The sequence below is a fragment of the Cynocephalus volans genome, chromosome 10 (assembly GCF_027409185.1).
Source record: "Cynocephalus volans isolate mCynVol1 chromosome 10, mCynVol1.pri, whole genome shotgun sequence".
Lineage (NCBI taxonomy): Eukaryota > Metazoa > Chordata > Mammalia > Dermoptera > Cynocephalidae > Cynocephalus > Cynocephalus volans.
The window spans coordinates 111,513,883-111,541,650 of record NC_084469.1 but is presented as its reverse complement, the minus strand read 5'-3'; the positions used below and the strand labels follow the sequence as shown (position 1 = coordinate 111,541,650).

Here is a 27,768-nt window from a genome sequence, read left to right as displayed (position 1 = left end):
GCGGAGCGACCCCCAGACCCCCAGATCCGCGGGCCTAGTGAGGGCGGAGGCCGGGCCGGCCGGGAGGGGAGGGGTCAGGCGATGGGGCAACCTTGCCGGCCGCGGAGGCAGTGACCGCCCTTCCTTTCCGGCCGCGCAACTCCGGGGCTCCAGCCTCGGTGTCCCTCCCAGGGAGGGGCGACCCCGGTCTCCCCCAGTCTCCCCCGGCCTCGGTCTCCCGCGGTCCCACCCCTCCGGCCGGCGGGGCTGCGCGCAGGTGCCAGCTCCGAGCTCCGCCCCGAGGCGGAGACAGCCCGCCTCCCCCCTCCCTGTCCCCAGCGGCCCAGCCTCCCGGCCGAGTCTGCCGCGCCCGCCCGGCGTGCAGTCCCCGCGTCCGTCTGTCCGATCGCGCCACGATCAGGGCTTGGAGGCCGCAAAGGGGGCGTCGGTACCCGGCCGCGTAGACGTGGCCCCGGCCTCGGCATGAAATCCCGCAGGGACAAGCTGCACATCCCGGCGCTGACCCTCGAGTGAGTGTTAAGTGGGGCAGTTGGTGGGGGGGACCGAGGAGGACAGAATAACAGCCACCCTCCCCCTGCGTCTCTATTCGTGTCGCCCACAAACGCACCGCCGCCTACGGGGAGCCCTCCTGGGTCATCGGTCTGGCCCCGCCCTCACGGCTTGTGCGAAACCCAGAGTCCAGGGCCGTGGGCCCCTCCTCCCTGAGGCCACCGCAGCCCTGGTCCGGTCTCCGGATTCGGTCACACGCAGGGGCGGCCGCCAGATTCACGGTCCCCGGCCTCTTTCTTTGCAGTCTGTCTCCAAGCAGCCTGAGCCCGTCCCTGCTGAGCCCCAGCAGCCCCTGCAGCCCTTGTAGCCCCTCCCTGGGCCTGCACCCCTGGAGGTAAGTGACAGCGTGTGGGGGCGGGGCGCGGACATCGCCCTGGTGCCCCAGAGCCTTGGAAGCCTTCCAGACCTGGCTTTCTCCCCAAGGTACTGTAGGCTGCTGACATCACTTCTCTGGGCCTCAGTTTGCCCTTCCATATAATGGCGCTGTGACACACACTAGGGCTATGATAGGAAAATTCCATTTTCAGCCATGGCCATCAGGTCCTCCGTCTGACAGGTGGCCAGGGGTAGCCAGAACTTGAGCTGTTGCCCAAGGACTTCCCCGAGGCAGGTGCTAGATTCCCAGACTGCTCAGAGCCCTCCCTGGCTCCCCAGCTGTGCCCTCCAGGACCTGGGTGGAAAACTCCTCCCTCTGAACATATACACATGCGCACCCTCTATTAGAGCCCGGTGCATTGAGCTTAACCAGACAAAGTGGTGTAAAGAGAAAAGAACCAGCTTGACTGAGCACCAGCTCTGTACCAGGTACTCTGTTCCCTCTGCAGCCCCAGGATGGAGGGAACTAAGGCTCAGACAGGAGATGCCAGTTCTCTGGAATTAGTACATCTGGGGGCCAAGCGTCAAGGCCATCTTTGCCACCAGTCTGTTGAGGGTTCGAGCCACCCTCTGTGACTGGACCTAGGGTCTTGTCCCTGTACAGGAAGGACCACTGTGGGATCCTCCCATAGTTTGAGCAAAGGTTCAGGGAAGGACACGTGAGGATCAGTGATATCTAGACTTAGATGGTCCATCAATCCTTTACACCTTAGTATGAACGAGCTGCTCAGATCTTTTCATAGATCTTTAATGGGGAGAAGAGAGAACAATATGGGGCCCACACTGGGTGCTGGGCATAGGCAGGTACCTTCATTCAGTCAACAAGTACTTATTAGGCACCTGCTATGTGCCAAGTGCTAAAGGCACAGCTGTGAACAAGACAAACATAGACTCCCCCCAGGGACTCTCAGTCAGCCGAGGAGGTGAGCAGTGGACAAATGAATGCACACATAGACACATTCAGACAGGGACCTCTTGGGAAGGTGGTGTTTGAATCAAGGCCTGTACAGGGCTAGGGGTTGATGGGCACCAGGTGGCAGGAACCGCATGTGCACAGGTCCTGAGGCAGGACCAAGATTTGTAAAGCCTCTGTGGCTGCCGTGGGGAGAGAATGTTCTGCAGAGACAGGGAAGTGGCTAGGGCAACATCTTGGCAGGAGATGGTGGGATCTGTACCAGGTCAGGGCATTTGATGGGAGGTAGGGACTGTCATCACTCCCATTTAGTGGAGGAGAAAACTGAGGCACAGGACCTCACAATGTGTTGACTAGTAGTACCCTGGTCTGGCCAGATCTAACTCTGAGTCCTTGGCCTCAACCCCAGGTGAGGACAGGATGAGGGGAGCGACCCTTGGGTTGGGGACAGCTGACTGGTTTTACCACAATTTTACCAGGAGGAAATGGAGACAAGAGTTTTTGGGGCTAGGGCAGAGGCCATCAAAGCTGCCTCACTCACCACCACCAGGGGGAAGCAGAGTCACATCGCCTTGGGCCAGGCAAGGAAATGGTCCCTGCCTCCCATGCTCCATACACTCTAGGAACAAGCCAACTCTTGTCCCCTCAACCTCCACGGCCCCACAGGCCAGCCTCTGCACCCACCTACCCCCCGCCTCCTCCCCATGGCTCACTCAGCTCTAGCCGTATGGCTCCCTGGGCCAGTCCTTCAGAATGCAAACTGGTCCAGCCTCAGGGCCTTTGCTCTGCAGTCCCCCCTGCCCAGAGCTCCAATCCCTCCTTTCTTTATCTGTCAGGTCTCCATTAAGCCCTCAGATGGGAAGTTTTTTCCCATCACCCCTCCTCCAGGCCTCAGTTACATCCATTATGCATGTCCATTTCCCTCATTTAGACCCACATTTAGGGTGTGATTTCCACATTTTCCTGTGTGATTATTGGGTTGTTTTGCACACCCAAGGATTTGGGAGCCCATTACAGGCCAGACTGGGATTTGTCCTGGTCATGCCGTATCCTGAGAGCTGGGCCTAGTATACAGCAGGTGCTCAGTTAATGCTTGTGCATGGATGAATGGGAAGCAGCTAGGAGGGCTCTGTCTGTGGTGGTGGTGGCTGGAGGGTGATGTTGAAGGTCATGAATTGGGCCCTCATGGACAAAAAGGCTGTTCCATGTGGGAATGGCATTGTCAGAGGAGCATTCCTCTGAGGCCTTGAATGCCAAGGGCAGGAAGAATGTGAATTTTCCACCTAGGGCACTGGGATCCATACAGGGTGTAGGGCTGGGAGAGGCACAGATGGCACACGGGCAGGTGGGAAGGGCTGGGATGGTCCAACTAACAAGGAGTCGTGGGGGGGGTCATCTGCACATTTACTTGGGGCTTTGCCATTTACAGAGTCACTAGCACAAGCAGAGAAAGGCAAATGTCAAGGTCACAGAGTGGGTCAGGGACAGGTTTAGGATCTGAGCCCTGGGAGACAGATTCATGTAGGGGTGCGGTTTTGCTATAAGACCAATGAGGAGCTGTAGAGGGCATGTGAGCAGGGGAGGAGCATAATCTGGTGGGCAGTGGACTGGTGCCAGAGATCAGTAGCTCAGCCAGCCTTTCATGGAAGGCTTTTGCCATGGTAGCAGGCCCTCTGGGTTGTCAGCTGAAGCCCTGTTCTACAGAAGGGGAAACTGAGGGCATATGGGTGTGGGAGAAGCAGCTGCTGGGGATGCCTTGGCAGTGGGCATATATAATGGGGGGGGTGTAGGCATCTCCAGGTGCACCTGTGGCTGAGGGTAAGGGGACAGCTCCTTTATTAAGTATTTGCAGAAATGTGTCCCTGCACATATGGGGTGGGGTGGTTCAGCATGTAGCAGCAGTATGTGGAGACCGTGGCTCTATCCCTACGTGGGTCCCCAGGCTCAGGAGGCTCTGTCCTCTACACCTGGCTCAGGCTGGACAGCTGGGGGTCATAGGTGATCACTCCCATCCCTCATCTCCACATTTGGCCCCTGCAGGGTCTGCCTTTTGATCTCAAAACAAGTCCAGAATCTACCCACTTTTCTCGATGGCCCTGCCATAATCCAGGCCTCAATGTTCCCCTCCCAACCAGTGTCCCAGCCCCTCACTGGCTTCCTGCCACCTATATTTCTACCCCAGACAGTCCCCGCTTTCTATGGCAGACATGGCGGGGTTTGCAAATATAGTCCAAATCATACTTCTTCCCTGCTCAAACACTCTCCATAGCTCCCCATGGCTCTGACAATAAAACTGCACTCTTCCCTGCAGCCCACAAGGCCTGCGTGATCGGCCCTGCTAGCTTCTTCCTCTCAGTCCTGCCTCAGGGCCTTTGCACAAGCTGTACCATCTGCCTGAGACACTCTTTCTCCATGACCAGTTCCTCTTCCTTAATGCCTTGGCTGGCTGCAGGGTCACCTCCTCTGAGAAGCTGCCCTTTGCCAGTTTACACCCTGTCTTTTCCTTTCTCAACTTAGGTGTTTGAAATTATCTTGTTCTTTTAATTGTTTACTATTTACTCTCTGTCCCCTCTAACCAAACTGGGGATCCCTGAGGGCAGGGATTTTGTGTGGCCTGTTCCCCACTGGGTCCCCAGAGTTCAGCACAGGGGCAGGCTCACAGTAGGTGCTCAAAAAATGTTTGTTGAGTGAATCAATGGCCAGATATGTGTCTGAGGAACTTGGCGAGCATTCCTGGGGAGACACCCATCTAACAGGATGGGGGAACCTGGGGGTGGTGCTGGACATGGAGGGGACATGATGGGGAGTCAGAGACTTAAGAGGGATGCACAGGGTTAGGGTAACACGCCATCTGTGCCTCAGTCTCCTCCACTGTCTCCTTTTCTCAGATACGAGATCTGGGCTCCAGCCTCAGGTCAGGACTGGTCCCAAAGTGCCCTGTGGCCCAGGAAGGGGTGGGCCTCTGGATGACACCACCCCTAACTTCCCAGGGCTGTCATGAGAGAAGGGAGCATTAATTCAGTGCCTACATTTCTTCTGCCATAGCGACTTCCGTAGTGAACACGTACTGCACTCCCAGCCCTGTACCAGGCTCTTTCTGTGCCTCCAATACTATTCCGATTTTACTACAGGTCATGTGATAGACGGGGAAACTGAGGCCCGGATGTTAGCCTGATGGTAACATTTATGGAATGTTTACCAGGTGCTATTGCCGGCCCTGCCTTACATCTGACTCCTGTAATCCTCGCGTCAGCCCAGTTTCCCTTCCATTTTACAGTTGAGGAGACTGAGGCTGGAGAAGTTAAATCAGGTGTCTGATTTCTGACTGTAGCTGGGCTGATGGCCTTTCCCATCACACAGGACAGAGCTTGTCAGATGCCCTTGACTCGATTTGCCAAACATGCCCTCTGTGCAAGTTCAGTGCTAGGAGATCCTGGGACCCCAAGGAGCCCCGAGCCTGAGGAAGACAGACCCGCACAGGCACGGAGAGGGCTTTCCAGAGGAGGGGACGCTGGATTTTGCCACGCTGGACTCCAAGTAGTGCAGCCAGGGTGGGCGTGGTGGGATGAGCCGGGCCAGGACGCTGGGTAGGGCGTGAGTGTCTCACTCAGAAAGGGTGAGCGCTGGGGAGAGAGGGAAAAGGAGGACTGACTGATCGCATCTCATTTCGAGGGAGAGGAGCCAGGATCCGCCGGCCCTGCGCCCGGGGCCCTAGCAACGCCCCGCCCCCGCCGCCCGCGACCCTGGCAACGCCCCGCCCCCGCCGCCCGGGGCCCTAGCAGCGCCCCGCCCCACCGCCCGCGGTCATGGTAACGCCCCGCCCACTCGCCGGCGCGCGGGTTCGCCGGCCTCGCTTCCGCGCCGCTCGCCCCGCCCCTCGAGGCCCCGCCCCCGCCCTCGCCTGGGCGGGGTTCCAGGCCGAGCTCCGGGGCGCGCGTTTCCTCCTCGCGGCGCCCCCCGCCCCTCCCGGCTCCGCGGGGCTCCCGGGGCCGATCCCGCCGCCGCCCGCTGCGCCCCCGCGCCTCCCCCCGGGCTTCGGGCTGTGACACAAAGGGAAGCAGCATGTCCGACCCCAGCTACTGGACGGCGGTGGCGGCGCCCGGCCATCGCAGCCGCCTGGCCAAGGGTGCCCTGCTGCAGCGCTCCAAGAGGTAGGGGCCCGCGGGCAGAGGCGCGGCGGCCGGCCGAGCAGACGTGAGCTGCCACAAGTGCGTCCCGGCGGCGTGGCGGTGGCCGCGGCGGGCCACCGCGTGCGCCAGCAGGGGATGGGGGAGAATACTGCAGGATCGGGGTAGACCCGGGGTTCCCAGGCGCTCTCCTTCTGCTTCCCGTTCCCTGGGCTGGGGTGTCTGTCCGCCGGGGTCGCAGCTGCGGTGGTGACGGAGTCAGCAGCGGGTTGGGACTGAGCCAGGATTCGAACCTGGGTTTCTAGGGCCGGGCAGAACCAGGGAAGAGCTTCTTGGAAAAACTGAGGCTGGTCTGTCCCTGGGGCCCATTCAACGGAAATGTTGGCTCAGAAGCAAATATTTACTGCAGGAGGCTGGCGCGTGGGTGGGATGTCAGGAGCCCAGATAGCTGGTGTTGACTGGAGGCAAAGCCTGGGGTTTCTTGTAGTCTCAGTTTCCCCATCTGAAAAGCAGAGAGGCTGAGGGAGGGCTGTGGACTCTGCTGGACCTGGTTTCAAATTTCCGCTGAGCCACCGCCAGGCCGTGTGACCTCAGCCAGTTCCTTAACCTCTCTGTGCTTGAGTTTCTCATTGGTGCTGGACTGGGCATTCCTGGAGGGAAGCCCAGGCAGTCTGGACAGAGGAACCAGCTGCTGAAGTACTTTGAATGCAGAGTTGAGGGCTTAGACTCTCCTCCGAGATCCTGGGGAACCATGGAAGGGCTTATGGGCACCACAGGGGTGGGGTGCAGGAAACTGGCCTCAGGGCTTTCTGTCATGTCCTTATTCTCTGTTGTGTTCTGGGTCTCACTAGGACAGTTATTGAGTGGCAGCTTCTTGAAGTCCTGGGCTTCCTCCAGGGAGGGGTTGAGCAAACAGTCGGCACTCAATAGATGCTCAGGGAGTGATTGGACGATGCCTAATTCTCCTTTGAGACCTCAAATTTGGCCGTGCTTCTGAGAAGGCTTCTCCTGACAGCAAGTGAGAGGCCAATCAAGCGTTTTTCCCAAATGCTGTTGGAAGCAGCAGGTGCTGCAGTGAGGGCCCAGGGGTGCAGCCTGGGAGAGAGGAACCAGGTGAGGGGCTGGGAGAGGATGTGGGGACTGGCCAACGTGTGTATGTTGGCTCAGGGTAGGGTGGGAGGGTTGGCAGGAAGTTTTGCAGGAACCTGTTGGTTTCGTTTTTGCTTCTGCATCTCAGGCTGGGGAACAATCCTTGTGGCAGTTGATGTCTATGGGCTCAGTTTCCCAGTCTGGGAAATGGGTGCAGCTGGTCTCTCCTACCTGTGGGGCTTGTTGCAATTGGCATATGTCAGTGACTTCATTCCTTCAGGAGGCACTGCCTGCACTCTCACCACGAGCCAAGCCCGTGAGCATTGTCCAGAGACAGACAGCAACATACATACCCACCACAATTTACCCAGGGCCAGGCCCAAAGCCGAGTGCTGTGTGTGGGTTTCATCAAACCTCCCATCATCCTTTGAGGTATACAGATGGGGAAACTGAGGCTCAGGAGGCAGCCACATATGCAGCCGTGGACAGGCTGGGCCCCTCCTCCCTCCCACCTGTCCCCCGTGTCCTTTGCCCATCACACCCTCCCATGCCTTGGCCTGTCCTGTGCCTTCTGCCCGGGACACTGTCCCTGCCCTTCTAAGGCCCCCAGGCTTTATCTCACCCTCTTGCCAGCGGCTGAGCTGCGTTGGCGGCTTAGGGTGTGTGGGCTGATGCACTTGTCGAGAGAGCAGAGCCGTTGCCGGGTGACTGCTTTGGAGGGCGGGGGACGGTGTCACTCCCAACTTTGCTCTGCCAAGGCAGGGGCTTGGGCCAGGACCCTGGTGGTCAAGGAAGCCAGGCAAGGTGTGAGAGGCCAGGCCGGGGTTCTGGCAGTCGGAAGGGAGCTGGGGCAGAGGGAGGGACGTTGCGGAGTGGGGCGGGGAGATCAGCAGAACAGGCAGGACAGAACCCAACTGTGAAGGACACTGACTGTAGGGTTTTTAGTTGGGTCAGACTGTGGCATTTTAGGGGAATCTTGGGGAGGACGGGGGTTGCCAAGAGATTGGGGCAGCAGTCTCAGGGAATGGTGCATAGAATTAGGGGGTCTGCTTCCACCTACCTGTGGAGCCCCAGGTGCTGTCTACCCCCTGCCTGGCAGTGGCCACAGTGTGGACGAAGGTGTGGGGTGGGGTCATGAACACAAAAGCCTGAAATGGTGGGCCAGGGGCTCCTGGCCACATGCAGTGGCCACCATGAAGGCTGCAAATGCTTCGTGCCACCGCTGGCAATACCAGCAACGGCAATAGTTTCAGCAATGTTTATCAAGTGGTGACTCCCGCAGGGCGCATAGGGAACCCAACCGAGGGGCAGGGTGGGAGTGGCATGCCCAACTTCCTGTCTCGCTCCAAAGCTGGCCGCACGTGTGCCCTGGGCTGGGCATGTGGTCCTCTGAGCCCTGAGACCTGGGCCAGCCACCTGACCTCATCCCCTGCTCCCCCACAGCTGCCGCAGTGGGAACCGTAAGAGCTTGGTGGTAGGAACACCCTCGCCAACCCTTTCCCGGCCCCTGTCACCGCTTTCAGTCCCAACGGGTGAGTGTGGGAGCAGCAGGTGGGTGCTGTGTCCTGTCTCCACCCCTGCTGACTCAGTTTCCCCCGCCTCCTCCTCAGCAGGCAGCAGTCCCCTGGATAGCCCTCGGAACTTCTCTGCTGCATCGGCTGTCAACTTCCCTTTTGCCCGGAGGTAAGTGGTCCCCGGCTTCGGGGGATGGTGTCGGCACAACTGGCAAGGGGTCAGGCAGGGGCATGCACTTGGTGGCTGGACCTGCCTCCTCACTGGCATTTCCCCCTCCCCTGCCCCCTGCCTGGTGGTGGCCTCTCCCTCTGACTTCCACCCTTGGCACATGCACGGCTTCCTGCAGCCACATCCCGCACATGGACAGGTAACTTCAACCAGCCCTCGGGGAAGAAAGGGACATAGCCCAGTCCATTACCTCACTAAAAAAGTCACTAACGGGCCGGCCTGTGGCTCACTCGGTAGAGTGCGGTGCTGATAGCGCCAAGGCCCCGGGTTCGGATCCCATATACGGATGGCCGGTTCGCTCACTGGCTGAGCGTGGTGCTGACAACACCAAGTCAAGGGTTAAGATCCCCTTACCGGTCATCTTTTAAAAAAAAAAAAAAAAAAAGTCACTAACTCACTTAACCAGAGCAGATGGAGCACCAGTTGTGTGCCAGGCTCTTGTGTCACTTATTCACTCAACAACATTTATTAAGCACCTGCTGTGTGCTATGCCCTGGGCTGGGAGGCTGAGGACATGGCCATGAATGGAGGCTAGACTCTGGCCCCTTGGGAGGTCCCAGTGTGGTGAGGGCGGTCAGTGTGTACCCCAGCAGCTACAGCTCGGAGGGTGGAGCTTTGCTGGGGGACACACTGGCCACTGGGGTAAGGGAGGGCTTCCTGGAGGAGGTGTGTGAAGAACGAGGCGAGAGCACACAGTGGACCCGCTCAGTCTTCCTTCCTGTTTTCGGCCTTTTCAGAAAGTCCTTCCTCCAACAGGGCCAGAATCTGCTAGCCATGGTGTCCACCCTCGGTCCCCACAAACCACAGGCACCAAGCCTTCCTTCCAACTCTTCTGTTCCCTCTCTCCAGGGCAGATGGCAGAAGATGGTCTCTTGCATCTCTCCCGTCTTCTGGCTATGGAACCAACACACCCAGCTCCACCGTCTCGGTACCCACAGCCCTACCTTGGAGGGCAGACAGTCGGGTGCAGGGTTGGAAGGATACATCTTTGGTTTTTTTCAAGGTGTCAGATAGCTGTCAGCAGACATCCTGACTGCTCCCTCCATGTCCCATTCTGGGCAATGCAGGGGCCCCTGAGAGGACCAGCCTTGGCCCCAAGAAGCCACCAGTCTGGGGGATACAGACATTCCCAACCCATGGGGTCAGAACCTGGCCAGAGGGGCACATGGAGCTGCCAGGGGGGCAAGCAAGGAGGGCTTCCTAAAGGAGGGGGCATCAGAGCTGGGGTTTTGAGAGATACACAGCAGCCAGGCTGAAGAAAGAGTATTACTGTCCAATGGCTAGCAGATAGCCTGGGCTGTGAGGGGTGGTGCTGGGGTCCTGGCTGTGGCACTGACCGTGAACCCGTGGCCCTGATCCCCTCTTCCCCGCCAGTCGAGCTCATCTTCCCGGGAGCGCCTCCACCAGCTTCCCTTCCAACCCACGCCGGACGAGCTGTGCTTCCTGTCCAAGCACTTCCGCAGCTCAGAGAGTGTGGCTGACGAGGAGGGTGGCGGCCGGTCACCCCGCCTTCGTCCCCGCTCCCGCAGCCTCAGGTGGGCCAAGACCTCTGGCCCCAGGCCCAGCCCCTCCCTGGGCTGGCTTGGAGACCCACTCTGTGACCCCTGCTCCCCTGTGGCCCTGACTCTGCCCAAGCCTGGTCTCTGACTCTTGTCCTCAACCTTGGCTCAGGGGCTCCCACACCCTCCCCTGGGCTCACTCTTGGGTCCCATGTCACAAACCAACCACCACCTTTCAGCCCGGGACGCACAACAGGGACCTTCGACAATGAGATCGTCATGATGAATCATGTGTACCGGGAGAGGTTCCCCAAGGTGGGCAGCGCCTGGTGGCTGGACCAGCTCCAACTCCCTGCCACATGGCTGTCCCTCCAAAGCACTCTGTCTTCCTGGTTGTGCCCCCGATCTGTCCATTTCTGTCTGTCCCCATATATCTGTCTCAGACCCATTGCATGTAAGTACATTGCTTCTCCTGCCCCAGTCCTCCCCTCCCTCACCCATCCTATCTCTTCTCTCGCCCTGACTGTGCCTCTCCTGCCCCCAGCTGTGCCTGTTGTCCCCAGCTTCGACCTCTGACCAGGTCACCCTGTCTCCCCCTGCCCAGGCCACGGCACAGATGGAGGGCCGTCTGCAGGAGTTCCTGGCAGCCTCTGCGCCTGGGGCCCGGCTGGCGCTGGCAGACGGCGTCCTGGGCTTCATCCACCACCAGATCGTTGAGCTGGCCCGAGACTGTCTAGCCAAGTCGGGCGAGGCTCTCATCACCTCCCGCTACTTCCTGGAGATGCAGGAGAAGCTGGAGCGGCTGCTGCAGGACGTGTGTGGGGGACGTGGGGCTGGGGGTCCCCAAGCAGGGCGGGGCAGGGCCAAGGGCCTGCGGGTAACACCACCGCCCACCTCCCCCACAGGCCCACGAGCGCTCAGACAGCGAGGAAGTCGGCTTTATCATCCAGCTTGTCCGGAAACTGCTGATCATCATCTCGCGGCCGGCACGGCTCCTCGAGTGTCTGGTGAGTCCCTTTTGGCATGTCCAGCACAGGCTCCTGGCGGGATGCAAGAGACAGTCCCATTGTGCAGGGCTTTGAGAGGATCACAGGGTTTCGCCAGGCTTGGGTGAGCTTCCCCAAGGAGGGCTCAGGACCTGCGACCCAGGGGATGAGCTGGAGCCACCACAGAGGTTGCACAAGGGAGAAGAAAGAGCACGTGCAAAGTCCCAGAGGTGGGACCAAGCCCCGATTGACCAGCACCCCTATGTCCCCAGGAATTCGACCCCGAGGAGTTTTACCACCTGCTGGAGGCGGCCGAGGGCCAGGCCCGGGAGGGCCAAGGCATCAAGACGGACCTGCCACAGTACATCATCGGGCAGCTGGGCCTGACTAAGGACCCCCTTGAGGGTGAGCTGGAGTGGGGGTGGAGTGGGGAGAGGAAACTGAGGCCTGCAGAGGTTGGGGTGGAGCCAATGCCAGAACCACACTGTCCTTCACCTCTCTGCGGCTGTGCTCTTGGCCCCCTGTGGGAAAGCAGCCCAAATTCTGGGGTCAGGCAGCCTCGGGTAGGACCCCCTGACCTGCTAGGGCCTTAGGGCCTCCGTGTCTTCAAATGCCACATTGAGATGGGCCAGGATGCCTGGGGACCAGCATTAGCAGTGGCCTTCCCATTGTCCTGCAAGTTCACAAATTGCTTTCCCAATATTATCTGACTGTGGCCCAGAGGTGAACGTGGAGATGGACAGGGCAAGACGGAGCTGGTCAGAAACTCCCACAAATTAGCCATGACAGGGGAACCAATCTGGTGCAAGGAGAGTATTGAACTTGGACCTGGCTCAGTCTAGGGGCAGTCAGAGGTTCTGGAGGGAGATGATGTTCAAGCTGAGGGATGGAGGATGGGGAGGTAACCAGGTGCAGATCTCGGGAGCGAGGTGGGGGAATGGCAGAGGCAAAGGCCCTGAGGTTGGACCTGGCTGGAGGGTTGTAAAGGCAGCGAGGAGGGGGTGTGGCTGGTGGAAGGAGGAAAACTGGGAGCAGATGAAGGTGTTGGCAGGGGCCAGACACAGTCAGGGTCTTAACAGTGTACAGGGTTCACTGAGCATCATTGCTGTGTTAATCCTGGGACCGAACTGACGTTGCTCCATTTAAAGCTGGGGAAGCTGAGGCTCTGGGCAGATGAGGTCCAAGGGAGCAAACCCGGGTGTGCCAGAGCACACGTTCCCTGAGCACTCACCAGGGGCTGCCCCTCTGCCAAGCAAGCCCTGGGCCGCGCCCTGAGCTGAGGAGGATGTGCAGGGCCAGGACCCAGAGGGCTGTGTCTCAACCTGTGTCCAAAGGCCCAAGTCTCAGAGCCCGGGTTTAATCACAACAGTGATCTAGAGGCTGGGCTTCCCACTGGCCCTTCTAGAAGGCTCCTCAGTTGTTGCTTTGTCCAGACTCTTGGGTTTGGTTCAGTGACAGTATCATGGGAGCTGGTCAGGGAGGCACCTCGTCCCCAGCCCAGGATAAGCCCCAGAGGCCTAGGAAACTTGCTGGGTGATTGAGGGGCCAAGCATAGAGGCCCCATTCAAGGCTCCTCCCTCATCTTGCAGAGGTGGTGCCGCTGAGTCACCTTGATGAAGGACAGCCCCCAGCCCCCGAATCCCCAGAGGTGAGTCATGTGGCTTTGGGGCTCTCCCACCTATCTTGTTCTTTCTGGGTAGACCAGGTAGCCACAGAAGGGGCTGGACTTGCTGAGGTTTTGCATGTAGTAAGCACTTGATGAACACCTGTGACTTGGGGAAGGAAGGTGGCAGCAAGTGGGACTGTCCCACCGTGGAGGTCAGACAGGAGAGGGCTGGAGGGGCACTGGAAAGGTGAGTTTTGAAGGATGTGTAGGAGTTTGCTGAGAGGAGGACACAGCTTGAGCAAAAGCTTAGAAACTCGGAAGCTGAGCTCGAGAAATTTAGATGGGAGAGGAAGTAGCATCGGGCACCAGGACTGGAACTGGGGTCAGAAGGAGCCTGGCCTGCCCTGCAGCGGAGCGGGACCCTTAGTCCTTGTTGCCCCCCAGAGCCGTGCCCTGGTCGGCCCGTCACGGAGGAAGCCATGTGAGAGCGACTTTGAGACCATCAAGCTCATTAGCAACGGGGCCTACGGGTGAGTCCTCGGGTCCCCCATAGACTCATTTCTCAGATGCCCACTGGGATGACTGAGCCCCAGGCAGCCCTTGCATCAGCTTCCACCCCAGCAGGGCTCATGCATTCACCCTCAAATGGCACTCAGGGAAACTGAGGGCTGCAGAGGAAAATGGAGACACGTGGCCCGGCTGCTGCTTCAGACGGGCTCTGTCCATGATACCTGCCCCAGGAGTAGGGATTCTAGGGGTTTGGGGCTGATCAAGGAAAAAGAGAGCAGTAGCATGCAGTGGGCTTTATTTAGGTGCTGCTTTGACAGGTTTGCACAGGGGACAGAGGGGAAATCTCAGAATAAGACCTTTGAGGCTAAGGTTTGGGGAGTTGCCATCCCAAAGGGGAGCAGGGCAAGGGAACTCCAGGGGGAGAGGGAGCTCCTGGGACTCGGTGGTGTGTCTCCATACCACAGGTGCAGAGCCTCTGGGTCACAGTTCTGTAGGGCAGCAGCAGCTCAGGGTCATTATATCAACAGAATTTCTTAACTGTGGCTAGGAGGTACTAGGTGCAGTTTCACAGCATATGCAAAGCAGGCAGGCTCTCAGTGGCTAAAATCCTGCCTCTTTGGGCTCTGTTTAAAACAAATGGATGTGTAAAAATTTGAGTTTGGTGCCAGTGGGCTTTTTGGGGGGCTGGGGTGGCTGGCTGGTAAGGGGATCCGAACTCTTGACCTTGATGTTATCAACTAGTGGGCTTTTGAGGTAAGGGTCTCAAACTGCAGTAAAGTTTGGCCCTCAGGGCCAGTACACAGAAGGGCCAGTATACAGAGGCCATCTGTGGCTCATTTATATGACACAAGGGGATGGTGACTTAAACCGGTAGGGTGGCTGCTTTGGGAGAGGGGCCAGGTATGGAGAAAGGGTGTCCTCGGTGGAAGGCACAGCATAAGCAAAGGCTGGCCAGATTGGGTTCTGAGGCTACTGGGGCCTCCATCTCAGGCCTTAACAAGCCCAGCCCCCACCCCCAGGGCTGTCTACCTAGTGCGGCACCGAGACACACGGCAGCGCTTCGCCATCAAGAAGATTAATAAACAGAACCTGATCCTGCGCAACCAGATCCAGCAGGTCTTTGTGGAGCGTGACATCCTCACCTTCGCTGAAAACCCCTTTGTGGTCAGCATGTTCTGCTCCTTTGAGACCCGGCGCCACTTGTGTATGGTCATGGAGTACGTGGAAGGTACGGGCACTGGGGCTTGCATGCCTCCAGCAATGGGGAGCTCACCCCCATTCCACCTGGGAGAAAGTCCCTCATCGGATCAAGCTAGAGTCTGCTCTGTCCTCTGTGGGGTTCCAGCTGGCCTTGGGGGGACCTCGGGAACCACAGTGTGGGCCAGGGGGTCCAGCCATGGAGGGTTGGGGTGGGGGGAGCCCAGAGAGGAGTGGGAGGATGAGATCCTTGGGGACAGAGGAAGGATGGACATCCTAGGCAGGGGGAAGTGGTGGGCACAGGTCTGGAGGCCGAGAGTAAAAGTGGGCAGGGGAGGTGTGGGTCAGAGGGCTGGGCTGGCCGGTTACTCAGTTGGTTAGACCACAGTGTTGTAACACTAAGGTCAAGGGTTTGGATCCCCTTACCTGCCAGCCACCAAAAAAGCAGGGGGGGAGGTTGGGAGGGTTGGGGGCCAGGGTGGGGCTTTGTGGGACCTTCAGGCAGGTATAAATACGAAGGTGCTGCTGGCAAAGGGAGAGAACGTGCGTTTAAGGGACTGTGCGCTAACAGCTGCTGCCCTGCTTGGGAGAATCAGGAGGGTGCACAGGCATCGGGCACGTCCTGAGAGGTGGGTCCAGGAGCCCGGGGCCTCCCTGAGCCCTTCTGCCCCTCCCCCAGGTGGTGACTGCGCCACGCTCTTGAAGAACATGGGCCCGCTGCCCGTGGACATGGCCCGCATGTACTTCGCTGAGACGGTGCTGGCGCTGGAGTACCTGCACAACTACGGCATCGTGCACCGCGACCTCAAGCCAGACAAGTGAGCCAGCGTGCGTCCAGTGAGGCGGGGGGCGGGGCAGGGCCCAGAGAGGCGGGGGTGGTGCAGGAGACAGGCTTGGGTGGCACAGAGGCTCAGGAGCCCCGGCTGTTGGAACTCAGTTGGCATCTCAGGACCTCTCCTGGCAGGAAGGCAGGGAACGTGCACATATTGAGCACCTGGTGTGTCCAGAGGAGAGGAGAGCAGGAACTTAACAGGCACCTGCTAAATGCAGGAAAATGGAGGTGCTACCGGTCACGGGAAGGGGATGTGCACTTAGGATGCACACCCTGTGTACAGGAGAAGGAACCATGCACTCCCAGAGCTGCTGCTGCACAAGGGGAGAGAGCATGCACTTATGAGGCACCAGCTATATACAGGGAACAGGGACATGCACATTGCAAAATCTTATATGTGAAGGAAGGGACCATGCGCGTCTTGAGCACCTGCTGTGTATTAGTGCAGGGAAGAAAGGAAGAGAACATGTTTATTGAGAGCCTTCATCTGTTTGTTCTAGTGTCTAGTAAACACCTACTGCATGCCAGGTCCTCCATGGTTGACTGGGAGATACAGGGCTACCTGCTTTGTAAATCCTGTATAATTTTCAAAGCACTCTTGCCTGCATTTATTGAACACCTGCTGTGTACAGAGGGAGGGGCCAGCATTTTACCTCTGGATGTAAGAACTGCATGTGTCTCAGAAACTGGCTGTGTGCAGATGTGAACATAAGTGTAAAGAGCCTTATGTGCTTTCAGGGCATGCTGTAGTTTGCAAGTGGCTTAGAAAATAAACCAAACATGGGGCCAGTCCATGGCTCACTTAGGAGAGTGCAATGCTGATAACACCAAGGCCACGAGTTCGGATCCCATATAGGGATGGTTGGTTAGCTCACTGGGTGAGCATGGTACTGACAACACCAAGTCAAGGGTTAAGATCCCCTTACCGGTGATCTTTTTAAGAAAAAAAAAGAAAAAAGAAAAGAAAATGAAAATAAACCAAATGTATATTTGGCACCTGCTGTCTATACCTGGGCCTGTGCTTGGTGCTCTAAGGAATCCAGACAGAAGTACAAATAACTCCTTACACATTGACATTGGGTTTATAAAGAACATTTTTTTGGTCAGCATGTATTCATTGGGCACCAGTTATGTACAAGGTGAGCAGAGCAAGTATCAGACGATGACTGTGTGCCAAATTTTTTGTTGTGGTTGTTTTGGTGGCTGGCCAGTGCTGGGAACTGAACCATTGACCTTGGTGTTGCAAGGCTGCACTCTAACCAACTGAGCTAACTGGCCAGCTCCTCAGGCCCAAGTTTTTATTTTGTGGTCAGCATACATTGAGCACCTACTGTGTGTGAGGGCAGGGGCCCTTTCACTGCTGGAGAAGTGGAAACCTGTTACCATCAGCCTCCGGGGGGGGTCATCCTGGGGTGAAGTGGGGTCCAGGGAACAAGAGTTTCTGAGTCTTTTGAGAGTCTTGAGTCAGACCCCACGGCAGGAACTGCCCCTCCTGAACTCAGGACCCTCATTTGTAAATGAGGTAGGAAGGTGTCCAGCTCCAGGGTGTTCAAGGAAAGATAGGCACCCACAATAGCCCCTTGAGAAAAATATTTTTTCCTTTTCACTTTTGAAAATTTCAGATGTACCCAAAAGTCAACAGATGGTGCATTAGTTTGCTAGAGCTGCCATTTAAAAAGTGCCACAAAGTGAGTGGCTCAAACAACAGAAATTTATTCACAGATCTGGAAGCTAGAAGTCCAAGATCAAGGTGTCAGCAGGGCTGTGCTCCCCTGAAGGCTCTAGGGGATGTCTGTTCCAGCCTCTCTCCTGTCTTCTGGTAGTTCCTTAGCATAACTCCAGTCATCACATGGCGTTCTCTCTGTGTGTACGTCTGTGTCTAAATTTCCTCTTTGCGTAAGGACACAATCATATTGGATGAGGAGTCACCCTACTCTAGTGTGACCTCAGTTAATTCATCACATCTGTAGTGACCCTACTTCCAAATAAGGTCATGTTCTGAAGTACTATGGTTAGGACAACAAAATATGGATTTAGGGGGACACAGTTTGAGCCATAACAGAAGGGTTCGGGGTCCCTGCCCACTCCCCACTCCCATTTCCTCCTCGCCCTGTTGGTACCTCTCTCCCGACCGGATGATTTGAAGCAAATCCCAGGCATCATATCATTTCATTTGTAAGAAGGAAAAAATAATTTTAAAAGCAGATATAGTCAGTGTTCAAGAAGCAAATGTTTTCCAGAAAGTGGATATGCCCAACAGGAGTTCAAGGAACATTACTTCTCTTAATGGATGGCCCCAGGACTTGGTTTTGGGAGGTGTTGGCTGCACCTAAGTGTCTTTCCCACAAACTGTGTACGCTGTAGTTGCTCAAGAATCATTCCTTAGGGCTGAGCCCGTGGCGCACTCGGTAGCGTGCTGCGCTAGCAGCACGGCGACGCTCCCGCCGCGGGTTCGGATCCTATATAAGAATGACCGGTGCACTCCCTGGCTGAGCGCCGGTCACGAAAAAAAAAAAAAAAAAAGAATCATTCCTTAAAAAAAAAAAAGTAGTAGATGCACAGAATTGTTTTTTTAATAGGGCTAGGGTACATAGTAGGTGCCAAATAAATGGTTCATTACACAATGGATATATGATATGAGTTTTCCAGAAATTTATTTTTAAGTGGCAGATATACCTATGAGTTGTATAAAAGGTGACTTTATAAAGCTGGTGCATATGATTATATCTTTAGCAAAACATTTATATACAGTACTTAAGTTCACAGGAAAACTTAAACACAGACGTATGTGGTACATGCACAGGTTTTCAAAAAGTGAGTGCATTCACCAGGTGCACAGAAATATTCCTTTATACAGCAGGTGCTCAAGATACGTTCATTTTTCAACAAGGGGATGTAAATAGTAGGGGCTTGCAAAGTGTTTAGTTTGTTAAGATAACAATGCTTATACAAAAATATACTGTAGATGCAACCAGCTGATGTTGTGAGATGTTTTAACACTCAGTGGGTAGACACCATGGTTCTCAGAAAGTTTATTTTTGAACAATGGAGTATACAGTAGGTGCTCAATAGCAACACCAAATGCACCCAGTGGGTGCACAGAGATGTCTGCTTTGTAATACTGCTAAGACACCATGGCTCTTTCAATAACGTGGCTGCACATAGGAAGTGTTTTCCTATCGTCTCTGGAGAGAGTCAGGCCTTGGCCAAGCTTTGGGGCCAAGTTCTGGGCAGCACGAGCAGCCAGGGACCTCGGCCCCAGCCCTGAGCACGCCGCCTGCTTGCCCACAGCCTGCTTATCACCTCCCTCGGCCACATCAAGCTGACCGACTTCGGCCTGTCCAAGATCGGACTCATGAGCATGGCCACCAACCTCTACGAGGGCCACATCGAGAAGGACGCCAGGGAGTTTGTGGACAAGCAGGTGGGTTGGCGGGCAGATTGGGTGGGCCTGGATGCGGGGCTGGCTCCCTTCCTGAGATGTGCGCAGACTTTGCAGCAAAAGAAGAACATAAACTGTTCCTCCATAATTCCACGCACCCCTATTCCCAGAGCGGCGGCGGCCTCCCCGTCTCTCCCAGGCTGGGGGCTGGGCTCAGTTTCCCTGTTCTGCCTGGCCCAGGTGTGCGGGACACCTGAGTATATCGCCCCGGAGGTGATCTTCCGCCAGGGCTATGGGAAGCCGGTCGACTGGTGGGCCATGGGCGTCGTCCTCTATGAGTTCCTGGTGGGCTGCGTGCCTTTCTTCGGAGATACCCCTGAGGAGCTCTTTGGCCAGGTGGTCAGCGGTGCGTTCCCTCGTGGCCCTGGGTGTGTCAGGGAGGGGAGCAGCCCAAGTGAGGACTGAGCATCTGTGAGGTGGGGCCAAGCTGGGGTGTTGAGAGAGCAGAGGAATTGAGGAGAGGTGGCAGGAGGTGCTAGGAAGGGCTGTCCCTGCCCCCTCCTCCCCTCCCCCCATTTTATATGAATTTTGTGTGAGTGTGGGTGGCCATATGCAGGTCTGAACCCTTGACTTTGGTGTTTTCAACACCATGCTCTCCCAAGTGAGCTAACCAGCCAGCCCCCTTCCCTCATTTTAGATGAGATCATGTGGCCAGAGGGGGACGAGGCCCTTCCAGCTGATGCCCAGGACCTCATCACCAGACTACTCCGGCAAAGCCCACTGGACCGTCTGGGCACTGGTATGTAGGTGTGGGTGGGACCCTGTTGGGTGGCTCCCTCTGGCCCTGGTGTCCAGGGGATAGAGGGAGGGATAGGGCCTGGAGTAAACAGGAGTTCTACTTTGTTGTTGTTTTTTTTTTAAAAAAGATGACCGGTAAGGGGATCTCAACCCTTGGCTTGGTGTTGTCAACACCACGCTCAGCTAGTGAGCCAACCAGCCATCCCTATATAGGATCCGAACCCGTGGCCTTGGTGTTATCAGCACCGCACTCTCCCAAGTGAGCCACGGGCCAGCCCAGGAGTTCTACTTTGGAAGCTGCATGGAGGAGGGTCTGGGGTTTTGGAGGATGCATAGGAGTTCTCCAGGAACTAGCACAAGATCTTGGAGGAATAGCCAGTAGCTGGGTCTGGTGCCCAAAGGGACATTGAGGCTGAGTAAGTACATGAGCCAGTGAAGTCACCTGGAGGATTCCACTGTCCCAGTCTTCCTGGCCACCTGGTGAATAGGTATTTGAGACTCCTGTAGACACCTGTTATGCAGCCACTATGGGTCATGTTCACGACAAATTTGGCCATGGGAGAGGATGGTTGGGTTCAAGGTTGGGGAACAGTCACCTCCTGCTCCGTGAAGTAGAAACATGTCAGAATGGCCCAGGAAGGAAGCCCACCTACAGGTCCAGGTCCTCTGGGCAGTGGGATCTGAGAATCCAGCAGAGGGAAGAGCAGGGCCCTGGGAACCAGCCAGCCTGGGGTTTCAGCCCCAGCTCTGTCCCTTTCAGTCTTCTAAACATTGGCTTGTTTTTGCCCCCATCTTTCTGGTTTTGCATTGGCCCCTTCATGTATCCAGCATGGGAGGGGAGGTCTGCGGGGTACAGGGTGAGCCCCCATAGGGCTCAGCCAGGCGCATCTGCAGGTGGCACCCACGAGGTGAAGCAGCACCCCTTCTTCTGGGCCCTGGACTGGGCAGGGCTCCTGCGACACAAAGCTGAGTTCGTGCCGCAGCTCGAAGCCGAGGATGACACCAGCTACTTCGACAGTAGGTGGGGGTGTCAGGGGTGGGGGGACTGTTTGCCAGGGGCTCCACCCATGCTTGGCACCTCACCCTGGGCCTGGAGCTTCCGACTTCCTGAGCTTTCCGAGAATCTAGGGCATGTCTGCTGATCACTCCCCTGGCTGGGATTTCCTGTGCGTCTGGGTTCAGGTTGCTCCCCTCAGATTTCAGAAGGGGAAGCCAAGTCACTGAATGTGGCCTTGGCTGGGGTCCCCTAGCAGGGTCAGCCTCCTGGGTGTCTGGCCCTAGCCAGGCATGTGCCCTATGTGTCATGCAGGAGGGTAGGGTGCTGCTGCAGATGGGCTCCAACAGCTCCCTCTCCCCACTTGGGGGTCCAGCCTCAGCGTACAGGGCCTCCTCCAGAACTTACTGCATGTCAGAGTTCTCCTCTGAGCTTCTGTGTCGTCTTCTGTAAAATGACAAACATCTTTACACTTGAGATGTACAATTTTACCTAATTCTGGGCGACCCATTTCAAGGGTGAGGAAACCGAGGCTGAGGAGACAAGAATTCCATGGTCCCACAGCTTTTAGGGACACGGCTAGGATTTATTCCCAGACACCTGCTCTGCCACCCAAGCCTTCTGTGGTCCCCAAACACACCAGACTTGGTCCCACTTTGGGGCCTTTGCCATGGGCAGTGTCCCCATCCAGCCTGACACACCCTTCCTGCATCACCACACAGCCCCTGAGGTCACCTGTGGTGTCAGGTGGGCCACACATGCCTCTGTCTCCCACAGCACGTTCGGAACGCTACCGCCACCTGGGCTCTGAGGACGATGAGACCAATGATGAGGAGTCGTCCACGGAGATCCCCCAGTTCTCGTCCTGCTCCCACCGGTTCAGTAAGGTGGGCTCCAGGCCCAGCATGCAGCCAGTGCTCGGGAAATATTCAAGATATTTGTGTGTCTATCCATTTATTCTTTGGTGGCCATTTGGGCAGTTTCCACTTGGTGGCACTTATTAATACAGCTGCTATGCTGGGTGGTGTTTTATAGTCTCACAAGCTTAACTTAAATTCCTTTCTTTGTTTGTAATTTGATCAAAAAACCTAGGGCCAGCCCGTGGCTCACTTGGGAGAGTGCGGTGCTGATAACACCAAGGCCAAAGGTTCGGATCTCTATATAGGGCTGGCCGGTTAGCTCACTTCGGAGAGCGTGGTGCTGACAATACCCAGTCAAGAGTTCAGATCTCCTTATCAGTCATTTTTTTAAAACAAACAAACAGAAAAACCTTCCACACTGCTTTAGACCTAGACCCCAGACAGGACTTTCTAGCTGTCAGTGGAAACCCCAGCTGTGGCCCTCCTTGTTAGCCAAGCCCCTCTGAGTCTCAGTTTCTTCATTTGTACAGTGGCCTAAAGAGTCTGTTCTCTTTAGAGTGAGAGTTAAAGAAAGTGACTGATATGGGAGCATCTGGCACACAGGAAGCGCTCAACTAAACCAGCTCCCCAGCCTGGTGCGGCTGCTGCCACCGTTGTTACTGTTATTTTTTATTGACTCCCAGGTCTACAGCAGCTCTGAGTTTCTGGCCGTCCAGACCACCCCTACCTTTGCAGAAAGGAGCTTCAGTGAGGACCGGGAGGAAGGGTGGGAGCGCAGCAGTGAGGGAGAGTGTGGCCGCCGAATGAGCACCGAGATCCGGTAGGTGGGCAGGGGGTGTAAGCAGATCCAGTTTCTAAGCCTGCTGAGAGGTGGAGAGGTGGAGACACAAAATCTGATATCGATGGAGCTTCCCAGTAGCCCAGTAGAAAAGGGTCAAATGTATCGGCCAGGCTGTCAGGCCCCTGACCCCCTTGCTCCCTTTGGAATCACATTCCTAACCATGCCCGACATAAAGCAGCTGTATTCCATCGCCCTGCTGGGCTTTTGCTTGTGCTATTCTGTCCAGAATGTCCTTTGCTGACAAACTCCTGTTCACTCTTCAAAGTCCAGACCCAACAGAAACAATCCCTGTCTGCTAGAGGATAGGCTTTGGAAGCTGGGTTTGAAAGTGGAATAGGCTAGAGAGTTAGCTCAGTTGGTTAGAGTGTGGTACTGGTAACACCAAGGCCCGGGGTTCAATCCCTGTACTGGCCAGCCGCCAAAAAAAAAGTTGAGTAGGAGTTGTTCAGGCAGACACAGGATGGTTCAGACCAAGGGAACACACCCTGTATTTGCAAATTACAGTCCCTGACTCCAGACTGAGAGTTAGGATGTGGCCACAAGGGGCAACTGGGTATCTTGGGGTGCAAGCTCCTGACAGGGGTGACACGGGCTCTTCCTCCATGCAGGCTAAGGTCCTGGACATCCTCTGGTTCCTCCTGTCACTCATCTTCATCCCAGCCTGAGCGGGGCCCCAGCCCGTCTCTCTTGAGCAACGTCAGCCTGGACACGATGCCCAAGTTTGCCTTCTCATCAGAGGATGAGGGGGCAGGCCCTGCCCCTGTTGGCCCTAAGAGGCCTGTCTTCATTCTAGGGGAGCCTGACCCACCCTCAGTGGCCACACCAGTGATGCCCAAGCCCTCGAGCCTTTCTGGTAAGTGGCGTCCAGGGTGAGAGGGATAGTGTCATGGAAAGTTTCCCAGAGGAGGGGCTATGTGAGATTGGTTTTCAAGTGTGCGTAGGAGTTTTTCCAGAGCTAACAAAGGCTTTAAGATAGGAGAGGCCTCAGGCCCCTAGGAGCCCCCAGTCTAGGGACAACATGCCCAGCTTCATAGGGTCAGGATGGGACTAGAGGAAGAGAGGAGGCTGGGGATCTAGGGGTTCAACTGGGTGTGAGGGGAGGCTTCCTGGAGGAGGGGACTTGAAGAGTGGAGCACTCCATGGAGAACGATTCAGGAAGGCTGAGCCGAGGAGGGGACTGCAGAAAAATGTCCAGAGCTGGACTGTGTACATGCTGACCAGGGAGCAAGGGCCTTAGGCATCCCGAGGGTGGAGGGGTGAAGTGTGAGATGGAGGGATGCCAGGCTGACGCCACTGACCCCTTAGCTGACACAGCTGCCCTCAGCCACGCCCGCCTCCGAAGTAACAGCATTGGCGCCCGACACTCCACACCTCGGCCCCTGGATGCTGGCCGTGGCCGCCACCTTGGGGGCCCAAGAGACCCAGCCCCTGAGAAGCCCAGGGCCTCCTCTAGCAGTGGTGGTGGTGGCGGGAGCCGTGTACCCAAGTCAGCCTCCGTCTCTGCCCTGTCCCTCATCATCACGGCAGGTAATGCCCGAGGCCCGGTCTATTCTCCGTCTACATCCATTTTAAGCAATGGTGTGGGGGCTGCTCTGGCCTTGGGGTCAGGAGCTGGGGAGGGGAGTGCCTTCCTGAGTTGGTGACTTGGGGTTGAGCCCCAAGAGAGGGGAAGGAGCCGGACACAGGGAGAGCTGGGGAAACAGTGTTCCCAATGGAGGGCACCGCTGGCAGGAAGGCCATGCCTGGGGCAGGCAAAGCAGCCAGAATGGTCATGGTGGCGGGAGGGCAGAGGGTCCCTTGGGGGAGCCCACAAGGGAGTGACCCCCTCCCTGACCCCCTGCAGATGACGGCAGCGGGGGCCCCCTCATGAGCCCCCTGTCCCCACGCTCGCTATCCTCGAACCCGTCGTCCCGCGACTCCTCGCCGAGCCGAGACCCGTCCCCTGTGTGCAGCAGCCTGCGGCCCCCCATTGTCATCCACAGCTCAGGCAAGAAGTACGGCTTCAGCCTTCGGGCGATCCGCGTCTACATGGGCGACAGCGACGTCTACACTGTGCACCACGTTGTCTGGGTGAGTCGAGCTACCCAGGAGGATGCAGGGAGCGCTCCAGGAGAGTTGGAGCCACGGGGGTCTGGGGTCAACTCTGGCTCTGTCCAGGCAAGTCCCTTCCTTCTCAGAGCTGCATTTGAGGGCTTGGCGGCAGGCAGGTGGGGACTGGTCCCATCTGGTTCTTCTCCATCCCTATCAGTTGTGAGGGAGGAGGTCCGACGAGAGACAGGGATGGACAAGGGACAGAGACCCTGAGTGAGCATTAAGCCCCATGCACCACACCGGGCACAGTGGGTATGTTGTCTGTCACTGCTACCCCCCCGCCCAGGGGCATCAGTCCCCCATCAGGGGAACTAGTCGCTCCCTGAACCGCCCCCAAGGTCAGGGAAACTGAGGCAGCACAAGCGGTTCAGCTGAGCCAGTGGGGCTGGGGTCTCCAGATGTGGGGCCTGGGCCACTGACCTCACCATCCCCCCACACCCACCCCCAGAGCGTGGAGGAGGGAAGCCCTGCCCAGGAGGCTGGCCTGCGAGCCGGGGACCTCATCACCCACATCAATGGGGAGTCGGTACTTGGGCTGGTGCACATGGATGTCGTTGAGTTGCTGCTAAAGGTGCGGTACCCCCCACTGCCTACCCCAGGGGTCCCCACGACCCCCAGCCCCTCCTCAGCCTCAGCTCCTGGTTCCCCGTGGTTCCTCTGCTTCAGCCACACCACTTCACACTCGTCAACTCTAAGCCTGGAGTCACCATTTCCTCTGTCCACAATAGGCTTCCTTCTTCAGCCCTCTAACGCCACCCCTCAGAGCTCCTCCTCCGGGCTCCCTACCCCTGGGCACCCCCAAAGCTTTAGCCCACCCTGACCCCATGTGGCTGGGGTATCTGCACCGTCTTCGCCTCCCCCAGACCAGGGGTCCTGGGGCTGGGCCTGGGGGTGGGCGATGGTCTCAGGGAAGGAGGCAGGGACTGTTGGAAGCTCCCAGGACCACGGGTGGGCGCAGGGAGGGCTCCTTGGGTAGATGGATGGACAAGGGCAGGCATTTGTCTTTGGCCGACGGGGTGGGTGGCCATTAGGTGAGGAAGGGGAGATTTGGGGCAGATGAAGGTTGCTTACAGGGTCAGGAGATGGACAGTCAGGTCCCAGGGAAGGCAGAGAGCTGGAGGGGACCTGATGGGTGTTGATCATTGGGTGAAGGATCTCTGGAGGATGGATGGTACTCATGGGTGGTCATCTAACTGGGTACATGTGGGTGGGTCATGGGCAGATAGATGACTGGGCCGTGGCATGGTGGATCCCAGCTGGTGGCTAAGGAGCCATAGCAGCCACTGGCAGCTTGAGGGTCCAGCGGGAGGCATACAGGCGATCCCTTGCAATCCCTCCCCCAGAGCGGCAACAAGATATCACTGCGGACCACAGCCCTGGAGAACACGTCCATCAAGGTGGGCCCTGCCCGGAAGAACATGGCCAAGGGCCGCATGGCACGTAGGAGCAAGCGCAGCCGCCGGCGGGAGACCCAGGACCGGTGAGTGGCGCACTAGCTGGCACGGGCGGGGTGGTGCCGGGCAGGTTCTAAGCCTCACGGTTTTCTCACCCCAGGCGGAAATCCCTCTTCAAGAAGATCTCAAAGCAGTCCTCTGTGCTGCACACCAGCCGCAGCTTCTCCTCTGGCCTCCACCACTCGCTGTCCTCCAGCGAAAGCCTCCCCGGCTCACCCACCCACAGCCTATCCCCCAGCCCCACCACGCCCTGCCGCAGCCCAGCCCCTGACGCCCCAGCAGGTAGGTGCACACCCCGGGCCACCCTGGGAATAAGGGCTGGTTGGCCCCCGGGAGGGAGAGAGTGGAGTTTGGAGGATGGGATGATGTAGAAAAAACAGATGACTGGAAGGGCCTTAGTCTCCTGGAGTCTAAAAGGCAACCTGGGGGTGGTCAGACAGTTGCAGGGGGTTGAGAAGGGTGTGCCCAGCAGAGATAACATCATGAGACAGGAGAGATGTAAAAGCTGAGGAGAGGCTGGGGGAGGGCAGAGGTGGGTTGAAGAATGGATCAGGCTGAAGAGCTGGGTTTAAATTAGGGGGCAGTAGGGAGCCATGGAGGGTTTGTGAGCTGGAGAGGGCATGGTCTGAGTGTTGGAAAGATCACGCTGAGGCAGGAGAGGATGGTGACTTGTCCCAACCCTGAGGGCCCACAGTCTTTGACAGCCAGACACAGACACCCTCAGCCATACTGGGTTAGGGTGAGGCTGAAGGGAGGGACAGGCTGGGGCAACCCACAGGGGAGGCAGGAGAGGCTTCCTGGAGGAGGGTGTATAGGAGCTGAGGCTTTGATGGATGAGTAGGAATTCACCAGATCTAGGCCAAGGGCACAGCCCTATGTGGGAGGCAAAAAAGCCAGGCATGATGGGTGGCCACAGGGAAGGATGTGGGCTTTAGCAGGTTCAGTCAGTCCCAGGGCCCGCCATTGAAGCCATTGGCCCTGACCCATGCCTGTCACCCACAGACACTGCATCCCCACCCAGTGCATCCCCGAGTTCCAGCAGCCCTGCCTCTCCGGCCGCCACTGGCCATACGCGCCCCAGCTCCCTGCATGGCCTGGCCGCCAAGCTTGGGCCACCCCGCCCCAAGGCCGGCCGCCGCAAGTCCACCAGCAGTATCCCACCCTCCCCGCTGGCCTGCCCTCCAGTGCCTGCACCGCCACCCCGCTCACCCTCGCCCCTGCCTGGGCACCCACCCACAGCCACCCGATCGCCACGGCTGCGCCGGGGCCAGTCAGCTGACAAGCTGGGCACAGGTGAGCGGTTGGACGGGGAGCCAGGGCGCCGCAGCCGTGGGCCAGACTCCGAGCTGGTGGTCATGAGGCGGTTACACCTGTCTGAGCGCCGAGACTCCTTCAAGAAGCAGGAGGCCGTGCAGGAGGTGAGCTTTGATGAACCACCTGAGGAGGGTACTGGGCCACCCACGTCAGTGCCACAGATTGCTGTGGAGGGCGCCGAAACCATCCCAGGAGCCCTCGGACCTGCTGGAAAAGACTGATCCCCTCATCTGATCTCTCCCTGGCCTCAAAGTCGCGTGTTTTTTGTGCAATGTTTTTACCATAAAGTCATGCCTGGATGGAGACTGAGCCACCAGCCAATGACACCTGGAAGGCAAGAAATTAACTCGGTCCTTGCTGGAAGGTGGAGACAGGGCCTCCCTCGTGTTCTGCTGTCAATCAAAGGTCATAGGGGCAGGAATGGGGGACAAGGGTAGCATTGTAAATAGCAGCAAATCCCTACAATTAATTTATTACTTTATATAAGCGATGGTCAGACTGAGCCGCTCCTGTGAAGGCGGCTGTCAGGTTTTGCCCCAGGCACCTGGGCCACCACTTGCAGACCCTGCCCTCTGGGCTGAGAAGGAAGCACTTTGGACAAGTGATGT

General features: G+C 57.4%; 2 protein-coding genes across 8 annotated transcripts in view; one reads left to right on the top strand and one right to left on the bottom strand.

Moving 5' to 3' along the window:
* IL12RB1 (interleukin 12 receptor subunit beta 1) overlaps positions 1–464 on the bottom strand; it is a 30,555-nt gene extending 30,091 nt beyond the window's left edge. Inside the window, 1 exon segment of the mRNA XM_063110079.1 lies at positions 92–464. Coding sequence (XP_062966149.1) covers positions 92–464 — 373 coding nt within the window.
* MAST3 (microtubule associated serine/threonine kinase 3) lies at positions 463–27,381 on the top strand. Of its 7 annotated transcripts, XM_063112843.1 has the most exons (28): positions 463–509; positions 794–883; positions 8,497–8,585; positions 8,667–8,736; positions 8,915–8,935; positions 9,646–9,724; positions 10,171–10,331; positions 10,535–10,610; positions 10,900–11,109; positions 11,201–11,302; positions 11,554–11,686; positions 12,871–12,929; positions 13,332–13,417; positions 14,417–14,625; positions 15,274–15,412; positions 18,718–18,850; positions 19,049–19,214; positions 19,506–19,607; positions 20,501–20,623; positions 21,378–21,487; positions 22,144–22,280; positions 22,910–23,154; positions 23,607–23,828; positions 24,145–24,371; positions 24,841–24,963; positions 25,736–25,872; positions 25,947–26,128; positions 26,849–27,381. In XM_063112843.1, the coding sequence occupies exons 1-28, from the start codon at positions 463–465 to the stop codon at positions 27,379–27,381; spliced, it is 4,011 nt and encodes a 1,336-aa protein (XP_062968913.1). The 7 variants fall into 7 exon arrangements, with proteins under 7 accessions (XP_062968913.1, XP_062968914.1, XP_062968912.1 ...); XM_063112844.1 differs by lacking the exon at positions 8,915–8,935; XM_063112842.1 differs by lacking the exon at positions 8,915–8,935 and having other exon boundaries at positions 8,664–8,736.
* The last annotated feature ends 387 nt before the right edge of the window (positions 27,382–27,768 follow it).

Bases quoted from the DNA above. Each gene is read 5' to 3' on its own strand.
- MAST3 (XM_063112843.1), top strand. From the start codon at position 463: ATGAAATCCCGCAGGGACAAGCTGCACATCCCGGCGCTGACCCTCGA. The intron at 884-8,496 runs GTAAGTGACAGC...GCTCCCCCACAG, and splicing joins CTGGGCCTGCACCCCTGGAG to CTGCCGCAGTGGGAACCGTA. The intron at 8,737-8,914 runs GTAAGTGGTCCC...GGCTTCCTGCAG, and splicing joins AACTTCCCTTTTGCCCGGAG to CCACATCCCGCACATGGACA.